General features: G+C 36.5%; 1 protein-coding gene and 1 long non-coding RNA gene across 6 annotated transcripts; one reads left to right on the top strand and one right to left on the bottom strand.

Annotated features, from left to right (window-relative positions):
* Nucleotides 1-979: 979 nt before the first annotated feature.
* LOC110926020 lies at nt 980-6,684 on the bottom strand. Of its 3 annotated transcripts, none has more exons than XM_022169792.2 (5): nt 6,259-6,684; nt 3,440-5,099; nt 3,279-3,339; nt 2,229-2,452; nt 980-1,193 (listed from the first exon to the last, which is right to left on the bottom strand). In XM_022169792.2, exons 1-5 carry the CDS (start codon nt 6,374-6,376, stop codon nt 1,136-1,138), a joined length of 2,121 nt encoding a protein of 706 aa, XP_022025484.1. In that variant the 5' UTR covers nt 6,377-6,684; the 3' UTR covers nt 980-1,135. The 3 variants fall into 3 exon arrangements, with proteins under 3 accessions (XP_022025484.1, XP_022025483.1, XP_035842394.1); XM_022169791.2 differs by having other exon boundaries at nt 3,440-5,102; nt 6,259-6,683; XM_035986501.1 differs by having other exon boundaries at nt 3,440-5,147; nt 6,259-6,682.
* Nucleotides 6,685-9,082: 2,398 nt separating this feature from the next.
* Nucleotides 9,083-12,714, top strand: LOC110921711. 3 transcript variants are annotated; one of them, XR_002582555.2, is made up of 7 exons: nt 9,083-9,243; nt 9,392-9,527; nt 9,610-9,678; nt 10,739-10,832; nt 11,156-11,367; nt 11,443-11,656; nt 12,129-12,714. It is a non-coding gene; the product is annotated as an uncharacterized LOC110921711 (long non-coding RNA). The 3 variants fall into 3 exon arrangements; XR_004885609.1 differs by having other exon boundaries at nt 11,156-11,816; XR_002582554.2 differs by having other exon boundaries at nt 11,156-11,656.
* The last annotated feature ends 992 nt before the right edge of the window (nt 12,715-13,706 follow it).

Raw genomic sequence — 13,706 nt, forward strand, 5'->3', positions numbered from 1 at the left:
TTAAATTTAAACATTATTTAATTTTGATATATTAATTTATAACTCATAATTTAAATAATAAAAATAAAATGCGATAATTTAAATAATAAAAATTAAATGCCATAATTTAAATAAAAAAACAGTGTCATAATTTAAATATAAAAATACAAAGTCACTCGTCGTCTTCGTCGTCTCCTCCTTGTTCCAGAGAAACCAATTTTGCGACTAGCACTTTCTCTTTGTGTGAAAAAAAGGAATTCGCCCGAAAGATCATTAGAAATTTTTAGGAAAAGACGACGGCTCATACGAAACCTACGCCTAAACTGGACATCATCGTACAACGGATTTTCACTAAAATAATCTTGCATTAAACGTTCACGAGCACCTAACCAATCTCGTTCAAGAGCCGGTTGTCTGGTACGCGATGTAGAGGATTGGGCTTCTTCTCACAAATAATTAATCGTCTCCTGCGTAATTGCGAAAATCATATCGTCAAGAACACCATCGGATGAAGGGCTCGACGAATCGAATGACATTCTTAAAAATGATTGGGTAGAATTTGTGCTTTTTTTTGTGATTGGGGTGTGTTTTAATTTGTGATTGATGTGTTTTTAAGTTTAGGATAGGTATGTATATACATATATTTGAATTATAAAAAACTTTTTTTTTAAATTCGAACGTTAAACACCATCAATCAACTCAAAAAACCTTCATTAACGTGCTGTCGAGAGATGGATGCCCCCCCCCCCCCCTAAATGCGACGGTGTGATGGATGGCGCCTCGGGGGCGTTATGGAGGGTGATGTGGCAGGGTGGCGTTAAGCCAAACCCACCGGCCTAACATCTCTGGTTAAACGTAATTTTAATTCGTACAACGTAGAATGAGTCACATCTCCTTTTTTCTATGTACTCTAATGGTTGGACATTATGCTTTACCAGTTGTATTGTCTTATTTATTCAGTTCAAAACACACCCTTTATTTGCATACCAATACCTTCAGATTCCTCAAATTCTCAGCAAAGGGCATATAAAATCAAAAAATAGCAAATCATCAATAAAATTCCTACAAACATAACATACACAACCATACACAAAACTGTAACCTATTCATCTTTATACTAAAAGCAACACTCAAGCGCAAAGTTTCCATGAACCCGTCATACAGCAGTTGTTCTCGGAGGCTTCATCCCAAATCCATGCTTCTTCCGCTCCACTCTGTCAATACAAACAACAAATGATTATCAGTTTATCACGCTTAACAAGCGAGTATGTAACATCTAGCCCCTTATACCAACCAATATTGTCTATTTTGTTCGCGAGAAGCTAATTTTAACGTTATTTTACTAATTTCCTGAAAATAACGTTAAAAGAGGGGATGGTTAATCATGTTTCATGTGGTGGCGTTGATAGCCGAAAGACAAGGGGGTACATGCACTAATCGACAGTTGTCAGTTGTCACAATTGCTGAGTGTTATGTGCCTTATGTCTAGGGCTTGATGCAAAACTACTATCGAGCCGGGGGTCTCACTGGAAACAGTCTCTCTATTCCTATGGGGTAGAGGTAAGGTTGTCTACATCTTACCCTCCTCAGACCCTACCTTATCTTTGTTATTGGCGGGATTTACTGAGTATGATGATGATGATGATGTCCGCAAGAAGCTCACGGATTTTTTTTCTAATTAAAGCCAACCCATATTGTTTCGGAGCGAATATACTAAGAGGGTGTTTGGGGTTGAGTTTTGAAGGAGATTTTTAGATTATTGAGTTTTGAAATCGTAAATAATCAGTTTTGAGTGTTTGGGTAAAAAAATTAAAAAAAAATGATTAGTTGCGTTTAGAAAGTTACAAAACGCAGTTTTCCAAAAGCAGCCCCCCCCCCCCCCCCCTACTGCAACAAAACCCAGTTTTCCAAAAATTGATTATTTGCGTTTAGAAAAGGATTTTCATTTGTTTATTTTTTTAAATATATATTTGCCAAACACTCAAATAGTTGATTATCTGATTATTGTGATATCAAGCAACATAATCAAATCCAAACACTATCTTTCAACATCACGTTTTGTTACAGTTAATTATTTGATTCTGATTATTCAAAACGAATAATCTATTTTCAAAACTCAACCCCAAACACCCTCTAAACTACATTCCCTATTATACCCCTAACAACATATCACTTATGGAATTAGCTTAGTGATAATAATGGGACTAAGAAGGTTAAAATGCGAAAATAATTAAAAGGCGGAGACTTACGTTGGGGCAAGTTTACCGAGGCCTTCAAGCTCTAGACCCGATTCCTCATCAAACACTTTTCCAGATATGTCAATTATATAAGATCTATCTGCATCCGTTGGGAGTCCCCGACTCACAAGCAAATCCAAATCTCTTTGATGAAGCTCTCTTCCATTAACAAAAACATTTGTGTTTCCATCCGCACATTTTTCCGGCATTGGATAATTGAATTCCTCAATGAATGGCTGTCAAATCGATTATAAGTTGTAGTAAGATATAATAAGCATACAACTTGATAATCCAGCTTACAGTAATAGTTTAAATTAAAAAAAAAAAAGTCTAATAAAATGATTTAGGGGATTGTAATAACTAAAATTACACTTTGGGTGACTTTCAACCCGCTTAACATGTTTGACCCGTTTGACCCGCTCCCATGAGATAACTAATGAGTTATTGTGATTATAAAAACACCATTGCTACAGTTGTAATTTAAATCCAATTTTTTAATAAAACAATTGAGGATATTGTAATAGCTAAAATCCACTTGGAGCGAATTCCATCTTGCTTTAACATGTTAGACCCATTTGACCCGCTCCCCTTTTAGCTACTTGTTTTATTATTTGACCCGTCCGACAAGATTTATAAAAACACTATTACACCAATAATCTAAATAACCTTTTAAAAAAATAATTTAGGGGACTCTAAATTGTAAGAACTAAAATTCACTTTGGGCGACCTCTACTAACAACTAAAGTATAATATTATGTGACTGTGTCATTTTATATGTAATTCTGTTAACAAGAAGAGCAATTCGGCCATATAAATGACCGAATTGCCCTTCTCGTTAACAGAAATAATGGATGAAGTTAACCCAGTGGACTAAAATGGCAACGGTGAAAGTGAAACCTTTTCGGACCCACAGAAAAAAAAAATGAAACCTTTGGACTAAACTGGCAAAATGGCCCAAACCATAGGGACTAAAATGGCATTTAACTCTATTATGTAACTGTGTTTACAGTTTAGATCAGACTCCATATTTTCATAGCCACGTATCACGATCAAGAAAATTACCGGAATTATACCACGACACGGGCCACCCATCATACCCCAAAATCCAGCTTTTGAATCATACCTACATCACAACAGAAATAAAAGAAAGCGATTAGAAATTTACATACTTATACAAGTTTCAAGAAAACACAACTATTATATTATCGTTCACAGGTGCTAACCAGTAATCACCGGGCTGTATGGTTCCAGCAAGCTTTTCGGCTTTCTTGACCAACCGATCTGGTATAGGCTGCCCGTTGACTGTCACGTTGACTTTTCCCTGGTCAACGTGTTGACCAGACTTCGACAACTCCCTAAAGCTTTTCTTGATCATACCCACAAAGAACGATTCATTCCCTCTTTGTTGATCCGTCTCTCTACTCGTATCCCCAGATTCTTGAGACGTGCCCGTATTCGCGCAATATTCGTTCGACGAAATCTCGATCTCGCTCGCCTCTACAGCGTCTTTCATGGAGCTTCCGTGGACCCCTAAATTAACGGGCGGTTCCATATCTGACCTTCTGCTTACGTTTCCTTTTCCCGCTCGGTTATACTTCGTTGAATAGTCGAAATGCTCTTGAAGCGCTGAACCTGAAGGCGGTGGAGATGGTTTATCGGCATTCACCGCTACATCAACGGGATTATCGTCTAAAATAATATTAACTCTAATTTCGTCCTCTGATGTGTATGAGATACCAGATTTGTACGAGGTCAAATTCGGGCCTCCGATTGGCAACTTATCCATTGACTCAAAGTCAAAATTTCCCGAGTTGTCATAATCCTCCGAGGAAAATTCAGTTCCGCCCCATTTTGAATCTGCACGAGTCTTGTGATCGTATTTTAATTTATCGGGATCTTTATCGGGTTCCGTATAAACGGAGAGAACGAGTCGTTTGTTGACAACGGAAAGTAACATCACTTCAGAACAAGCTGCACATCTCATTTTCTTTGTTTTCTTTTTGGGTACTTGAAGCAATTCGTAACATTTACAACACGCAACAAACGGAGAACCGCCAGCCACGGTACCGCAACGCCTCACTCCGGTGGCTATGATTCCCCTTGGAGGACGGCGGATTTCTGTAGACCATCTTGTGTGGGGTGCGGAACTATGTGAATTCGTAGAAAGATTGGAGAACCGGCGGTTGTAATCATGGTGGTAGAGAACTGGATCGTTTTGCAAAACCGGAGGTGCAATAGGTGGCGGTGGAGCTTGCTGGTGCTTACTGTAACAAGCTAAACAAGAACACGATGGGTGGTGAAACAGTCGGTTATCCGCCATATCGTTGCTGGCATACTGCCCGGAATAATAAGGATGATACGGGTTTTGTTCAAAAGGTACAATCGGATTTCTTCGGTGATTGTGTGACCCAAACGGGTCGCTAAATACTTGAACTTGATTCAAGTTAGTCATTAAAGGATGGCTTTTATGATGCATATGAGGAGGAATATTATGAGGCTTGTTACGCGATCGTACGATTTCGTATTTGAGTTCGTCTAACTTCCTTAAGAGCTCGGCCCGATCGTCATCGATCTCTAGATCGTTAATGTTTTCAACTAGCTCGGCATATTCATGACGAGGGGCGCGATGGTAACTTGATGAACCTTCTTGAGTCATATCGGTCTCGTGGTATCGCCAATTCGAGGCCCAAACCGATCTTCGTGACCTCGGTTCTTCAACGTCGGTGATATTATCGTCTTTCTCGGGTCTCCTGCTGGAACTCGCGTTAGAATTGACCCCGTTTTCAGACCCGAAACTCGTGTTCCTAACGCTTTTGTTTGAAATCGCGTCGGTTTCATCACCCGATTTCTCTGAAGATACACCGGAATCCATACGTTTATTCCCTGCTGCAAATCGAAATTTCGAATAAATATGGGTGAAGAAACTTCAACCTAAAGAAACAGAGAATACATCGAATGTTGGACCTAATCTCTACTAATAATATGTGAAATGAAGTAATCAAAATCTGAATAAATATTAAAATAAAAAATAAAAAGTCTCCCAACACCAATTGGGGCTTATTCAAACCACAAACAACCTTGATTTTGACACTGCTACAGAAAGCCACCAAAATACAGAAGAAGTCAACAATGATATTTAACAAGCAATATAATGCAAAAAAAAAAAAAAATTAAACCCATATGAAATTCTTCATAATATCACATTAACTTGGTTCCAAATCACAAGAAAACAAAACAATCAACATCTAAATTCATGTTTTCACCAATACTAGAAACTTCAAAAAATAAAAAAATAAAAAAATAAAAAAAAACCCACATGTTTTTCATCAGATCAGGCACACCCAATTCATATCTGCATTAACCCACTAAATTTTTCTTGAAGAAAATCAAAAAAAAAAAAAAAAAAAAAAAATTAAAAATGAGGATATTACCAAGCAATTTAATGAAAAAAAAAATGAAACCCATTTGAAATACCTCATAAAATCACATTAATTTGACTTCAAATCACAAGAAAACAAAACAATCATCATACAATTTCATGTTTTTCAAGAATCCCAATAAGAAAGCTTCAAAATAAACTCACAAACCCACATGTGTTTTCACATGATCAGGCACACCCAACTCATTTCCACAACAACCCATCAATAACAAACACAAAAAGATCATACATTTAGACCCACATCAAAGTTTCTTGAAGAGAATCAAACAAAAATTAAAAAAAAAAAAAATCAAGAATGATAACATCACCAAGCAATTTAATGAAAAAAATTCAAAAACCCATCTGAGATTCTTCAAAAAATCACATTAATTTGGCCCCAAATCCCAAGGAAACAAAACAATCATCATACAAATTCATGTTTTTCAAGAACCCCAATTAGAAACATTAAAAAAAAACCAAAAAAAAAAACATTTGTTTTTCACAAGATCAGGCACACCCAGTTCATTTCTTCAAACACCCATCATCAACAAACACAAAAAGATCATACATTTAGACCCCATCTAACTTTCTTGAACAAAATCTGCAAAAAGGTAGAAACTTTACCACGAAGAACAGCACCACATCCACCACATTGATAAACAGCATAATCAGTAACCTCAGGGAGCAGATTCTCACACTTGGGGCAACGAACTAACCGAACTTTAGCTGGACTTTCAGACATTTTTCCTCAAATTTACACAGATTGTTGGCTCTTTTGCAGAAATTATTGTAGACCCAGTTGGGTATGCAACAAGAAGAAAGAGATAGATTGTGACTTTAAGTGAAAAAGATTCTGATTTGAAAAATTATGGATGAACTGAGAGGAATCCCATGAAATTGCAGAAAAGAGAAAATGGGAGTTTTGTGGATAAATCCAAGGGGAAAGGGGGACGGAGGAAGAAGTTAAAAAATCAAAAGGTGGTCTGGTCTGGTCACCGCTCGAGCACAAAGGTGTACTTTCTTTACTTTTTCAGCAATCCCTTGGGGTTTGCAAAATCTATTTAACTACCCTTGGTCTTTATCAATGTTTTGTAACCGGGCCTGTTGTGATCTAACTGGTCTACTGGTCAGATCGGTTTGGTTTTGTTCAATGTTTTTGTAAGGCGGGTGGGTATGACATGGCGTCACCCCGTCACATCACACTATGGGACGCCATCCTTCACACCGCACGAATTAAAGGGGGCACAATCCTTTTCTCGCCATGCTGCTAACGAGCAAAAAAGATGGTGCAAGTGGAGCCCACCTCTTTTTAACCAATAAAATCTTTTTATTTTTATTTTGTTTAATAGAGGGGCTTTATACCGCACCCTGCAAGTTAAAGGAAAGATCTCTAAAGCCCCCCATATGAGGTGGCGGCCAATTGGATTTGACGTGGCGTGATAAAGCCCCTAGGGGCTTTATTCCACACCCTCCAGCTTAGTTGAACTTAATTGTTTAAATACCGGTACGAACTGTCCGGTTAAAGTGGCCCGGTTGTAACTGAATCTAATGTTTTAAATACAGGTTAAATCGGATATCAGACACGTGCCCTGTATGATAAAGGCCGAGAAAACCTAAATATGGTATGTTTTATGTATCGCCGGTAAATCCGATTCTACTGGTACAAACCATTGAACTGGTTTGCGTTATCTTAAAATTTGATTTTTTTATTATAATAAAATACAATATTAAGGTAATACCGACTAGGGATGAGCAAAATAGACCCGGTACCGGTACCGAACCGGTACCGAATTTACCGAACCGGGTACCTTTTCGGCACCGACTTTTAACATTTTCGGTACCGGTTCGGTACAGGTATTTACCGGTTTTTTCCCTTAAATACCGGTACCCACTTTTGAGGATTTTCGGTACCGGTACCGGACGGTACCGAGCTCATCCCTAATACCGACCTTCCATACCCAGTGTCTTTCATTCCAATTTTATCGTTATTGAAAATGTTACCCAGATCGTCCAACGTAATATTTTTAATAAAAAATCCTCTTAAAATGCATAACATTTTAAAAGAAAATAGTTGTTTTTAGATAAAACCATAATCAGTTATATAAATCTTAATTGAGATTGGATTGTTTTTTTAAATGAATTTGTATTTTATAGAATTATAGTGTTAACTAGTAACATGGTTAAACCATCCGGTACAATCTGGTTAAACCATTTCGAAGCCTAACTCGGTATAAATAAAAAACTAGTTTTTAAAACATTGATTGAACTGGTCTACTCGTCAGGCCGGCTTTAAGAACTGGATGTTATATTTAAGCCTTTAGTAGTAAATGAAATATTAAATGAGAATCTTCGACAACAGAAAAATGTATAGAAAATAAGTAAATTTTGAAAATATGGTTCAACTATCGATCGTTAGGGGACTAGGGGTGGAATCACTAGTGATAGAATTTATCACTCACAAGCACCAATCAAGTTTCGCCATGTCATTGACCATTTTTCCATCACTCACAACCATTTTTAGTGGGGGTGGTCATCACTCACCACCACACCCAACAATTTCCCCCCAACCAACAAATACCCTCACAAAAATAAACCATCACGCCGTTAATTTTTCCACGCGTTAAACAATTCCACAAGTCATCACTCGTTATACAAAGTGTGGCGGTGGGAAATGCTTATCCCATAACGCGTTATAGAAAAGTTTAACGTGGTGCCCCGAGTCCTCTTATGGTGTAATTGACAATGATTTTAGAAGATTTATTTTGTATCTCTGATAAACTAGGTGTTTAGATCGTGGGGTATGGTGGAGCGTGGGTTGGGAATATGGTGTGACACGTGGACTATAGGGCATCCAAGATCAAAAGCCAAATTTAAAAGGGTATGGCGGGGCGTGGCTAGCCCGGCGTGGCTTGGCCAGGTGTATTAAAATAAAAATAAAAATCTAAAATTTAAACTTAGCCCGCTATGCCCTAGCCAACAAGCCAATAAGAGCCGGCCACATAGGATCGCTAGCATGCCCCACGCCCGGCCTTAAACTCCCGCCCAAGGGGCCACACCCAAACCCAAGCCCACCAGGAATGGTGACTTAGGTGTTTCTCTCCAACCCACGCCCCAACCCCGCACCATACCCCACAGTCTTAGTTGTTTAGAATTAAGAGTTATTATATTCTAGCTATTTATTTATTGATTATACTGATTGTCTAAGTAATCCATCATTTGGTACTTTGACTAAATCAATTGTGTACAATGTACATCATCCTATATTTATAATCCTGGTCATCTATTATTATTATATATAATAAACGAATAAAATTTGGGACACGTGTCAGCGTGATATTGCACCTCAGAATGGTTTTGGCGGGAAAATGATGAGTAAATACGGATCCCGCGTGCAGCTCCAAACGCGTTTTTTTTTATCCGACTATATATATCTTCTAAATACCGAAATCCTATTTCGTTTCGGTTAAACCTACCCAAACCCTAAAACTCCTCCTTCCATCGCAGCATTTGAATGTCAGAAGATCCCCCTTTTCTATTCATTTTTCCTGTCAATAATATGTATGTGTTGTTTGCTGGATATTCCACGTTTGCTGCAAACAATTTCCTCAGGTATGTTTGTTTACGATTTGTTTTTTATAGGTTAATCATTTGCGAATGGCTGATTTTTTTGAAGTTTGTTTATTGATAAAATTCTAACCCTAATTTGTGTTCTTGATTTCTGTTCATGCCGATTGCTCTTCACATTTTTCTCGGTTAGGGTAGCATTGGGTCAGGTTTGGTAATCGGGGTTTTTGTTCAAGGAGTTTTCTTTTCAATGTATGAATCTGGTTCATCCATCAAAGGGGTATACTTCTCATTTGGGAAGATAATCGATTATCTCGCAGTCAATCAAGGTATGTTTATGTGTAGGTTTTTTTTGCTTTTTGACTTTGCCTTTATTCCATCCATCGATTTCCTGGTATTTGGTAATTTCAGATCAAAGATGGAAAGAAACTTCGTGAACAGAGTAATGGTTCCTCAAGCCCTTTAATTTTTTTGAATCAGGTTCGTATTTGGGGTTTATTCTCAAAAATTGCTGACTATTGTTTCCAGTTTATATCTTATTCGATGCGTTCTATTGGTATATCAATGTGATTTTACTTTGAAGCGGAAAACATATTTGATGATGCATTTTGTTTATTTTTTAAGCTATTGAATGTTCTTATGTTAAATTGATACTGAAACTACTGTTGTTGGAATCTATTTCTGTGACTTGAAGGAATAAGCTAACTTTGCTAGCATTTACTTGGTTGATGACAATTTATTTGTGATTAGAGGTAACAATACAGTATTCTAATAGCAATGGAATACTTTAATTCAAAAAGACTACTACTCGAATTCTGCACGATTTTTGGTACGCCATTGATTAAATTTGGTTAGTTCTTCTGATTGTCTTTATAACGTGAGATTTAGGTGAATCTTTATCTTTAGATGCATGTTCACTGTAGTTTGTGTGATTGATGATATCATATTTTTGTATTGTACATTCATATTAGGGACACGGTTAGGATAATCATGTACATTACGTGAGCATATCGACATGGAAGGTGAAATCATTTGCGAAAGCTTTGTTATGGTAGTCATTTAGTAAGCTTTTCTTAAAAAAAGGTGGAAAGAAGTTTTATTATCATCTGATGGTAATTATTTATACATTTCTGAACCAAAATTTGAGATTAATTCTATTTAGAAATCCAGAATATAGTAACTGTTGTTTAGAGGTCCATGACAGGCTAGCTCGTGAGTGGTGTTCATGGAAACGGAAGACGCCCTACATCACTTAAATATAAATTGAATTCATACGCCAAGATTTTAAAACAGATGGGTTTCACGGACACTTTAATAAATTTATGGTTCTATAAGAGAATGGTTTGACAAACACTTGACATGTAGCCTTTATAGGAAGTAAGTTAGAATAAAAGGAACATAGAGTTTTTGTTTATTATTATAAGGACTAAGAAATTAGGGCTACACATGGAGCACACTTGACACTCCAGTAAAGTAAATGGACACTTACTACTACATGCGGTCCATCTGATTGTTATAGTATTTTCATGGTTTTGTCCAGACATATGAAGCCAAGAAATCTTCCCAAATGATAATGACGACTTCTGTGACACCATAGGGACTTCACGAGAGTACCTAGCAAAGCTGCTTTTCTGGTTAGCGTTTTATCATCTACACAAGAACTGCTATAATGGATGGGTCAAGAGCGGGCTGGTAGTTGTTTGGGTCGGGTTGATTCAGTAGATCGAAAGAATTATTGTTATTGTATATGGTTACAAGAGTCCTATTTTTTATTGTCCAAATTTTAATTAGCGTGTCAAATATGTCTTGCAAAAGCTAGATTATTAAAATAATTGTTCAGTTATAGTCTAATATCTTTTGAATAAGATTGTTCTAGACCTGTTAAACCAATTATCTTTGGTATACATGTGTATGCTATTACTTATACAACTCTTTGTACATTATTTTCAAAATACAGGGTGAGAGAATGGTTGCACATGACCCGACTCAAAAGCAAATGAGCACGAAGAAAAAGGAGCATAGAGTAAATTAGGCAGAGTATGAGAAACAGTTGGGCTGTGAGTAAAATGCCATGCTGAGCCACTGGTCATCCATCCTATGGGGAGCCACCAGATGTTGGCTTTGCTAGGACATGGAGCTGGAGCGCCTGCTGAAATTGTTGTGGAAGGGGTTGTTGGGTCTCAGCCAATTTTACAATAACTTCTTTAGCACACACTTTAGTCAATTTACTTGAATTTTTTTCAGGTTGCATAGCGGCTGCAGTTAATGAAAAGAACATGGGTTTTTTGCGCTTTTGATAAGTGAAACGTTAACTATTACCGGTTTGTACATCCAACCAAGTGATGGTTTCTAGAGAAAATTAAATATATATATGAAACTTCAAACATGCTTCTGAATTGAAGAAAGTGGAGAGAGCTCTATATGTGGGGAAAGAATTTTAGTGATCAACTTGGAAGGAGTAAGATGCTTATCTTTGGTTCTTTTATTAATTTTATGCTATTTGTGGTTACATGTGTTTGGGATGACTATTTATGACTTCTTTTGATTCCATTCTTCATATTCTATCACATATTTGATCTTAATCGCACATTGACGGCTAGCGAAAGTGAAGATAAAAGGTAAATATTTTGGTTATGGTCGTTAGATTGTTTGCAATTCGTTACAAATCGTTTGCCATTTTGGAATATGTGATCCGGTTGCCCTAGATTTTTCACGTTTATGTTCATTAGTGATATTCATTGTGCGATTCACACGTGTATTTGTTTTAATTTTTATGCTCATTGCGGATCTATGAGGAATTGATTGTTGATATGTGATTAGTGTGATAACTGTGTTTGATTGAAATGTTTGATTTGGAAATATGACTATTGATAAATGATTTATATAAAGCATCGTGATCACGGTGGGACTAACATTTTTGTTGCTCACAGTGGCGGTAAGAGGTGTTATATCCTTGGTTGTACTAAAAGCGTGCGAGGCAGAAACAATTGATGCGTAAAACACGATGGCAGGAAGCGGTATAAATTCGAAAACTGTTCCACGTTTGCTCATGAACAGCTTTGACAACATATACTCTTCACAACGAGTCAACAATGTTTCTGACTCCATGGATTCACTTAAAAAGTCGGGTAAACAGCAACACTTGATCCCACCACAAGTACTGGTTCCACCGTCGATGAAACACCGGTTTTCACAATCATTTACAATGCAGTTGGGGTCAGATCACGATGGAAACAGAAATGAAAATGGCAAAAATAGGAAGAGCTTGGTGAGTTTCCTGTCAATTTTGCACAATATAGTTTCATTTGTTTTTATGAGTTTGATTACAAATTTGTTACGGACCAGCTATGTCCTTCTAATTGTGTATCTTAGTTTTCTGATAATTACCCCAATGTGGCTTGTGAGTTTCCTATTGCTATAGTGGGTTATTGGATTAATATATGGACGGTGGACCCATATCTCTTGCTATGTCTTGTAACAATCCTACTCATGATATCATATGACAATATTTTGTTATTGTTAACATATATGAAGATATTTTTTAATTTATTGTTTGATTAACAATTATTCAATGTCGTGTAAAAGTTTAATGAAATAATATGTTACATTTTAATAAAAATACATGTTTATTAACTAATAAAATTAAACTACTCGGGAAGCAGTCCCGGGTGATAACCTAGTATATTAATATAAGGGTTTGTGAGAATTAATAAAAATAAAAATCAGGATAAAACTATCAAAACACGTTTTGATTAAATTTTAAACTAATTGTAGTTAGCATGTTTAATATGTTCAAGAAAAAAACTACCTCAAAAGACTTTAGTGATGATGTGTGAATGTAGAAGCTAGGGTGGAGTCCACACACAAACACTTTTCAACATGGTTGTCGAAACAATCTAGTATCAAATGTGTACTTATGATAATTGCTTATACGTCTTTATAGTTTATACACGGTAAACGGTTTATGTAATAAGGGTTAGGATATAATAGAAAGTTTATTTGGCTAAGAAGGCTAGGAAGTGATCTTCATCATTCATTTAGTTAATCAAGGGCTAAGATTTAATGATGGAAATTGATGGGAAAAAAAGAGACGCGTGAGTTTGTTTAGGGGCATTCTAGTCAATCCAAGGCAATAGTTTCTCTCTCATCCAATTCCCCCCCCCCCCCCAGTTTTAAACGTTAATAACTCTTTCATACGATATTATTTTTTTTATAAAAATTGTACCAAAAAAACAAGCATTTTTTATCTTTAAAACGAGTATACTATTGCTATATTTTCGATTTTTTTTTGAAAAGCTAGTTGCGTAAAACGCAATGGAAAAAACTCAGTTGCGTAAAACGCAATGGAAAAAAAACCTAAAAAATGACATTTTTCTAAAACGCAATGTACAAAAAACACAAATAAATGTCTTATTTGTAAAACGCAATGGCTAGAAAACACAAAGAAATGTGTTATTTCTAAAACGCAATAGCTTAAAAACATAAAAGAAAGTGTACTTTCTAAAACG

Source organism: Helianthus annuus, chromosome 17 (genome assembly GCF_002127325.2).
Source record: "Helianthus annuus cultivar XRQ/B chromosome 17, HanXRQr2.0-SUNRISE, whole genome shotgun sequence".
In the NCBI taxonomy this organism is placed as follows: Eukaryota; Viridiplantae; Streptophyta; class Magnoliopsida; order Asterales; family Asteraceae; genus Helianthus; species Helianthus annuus.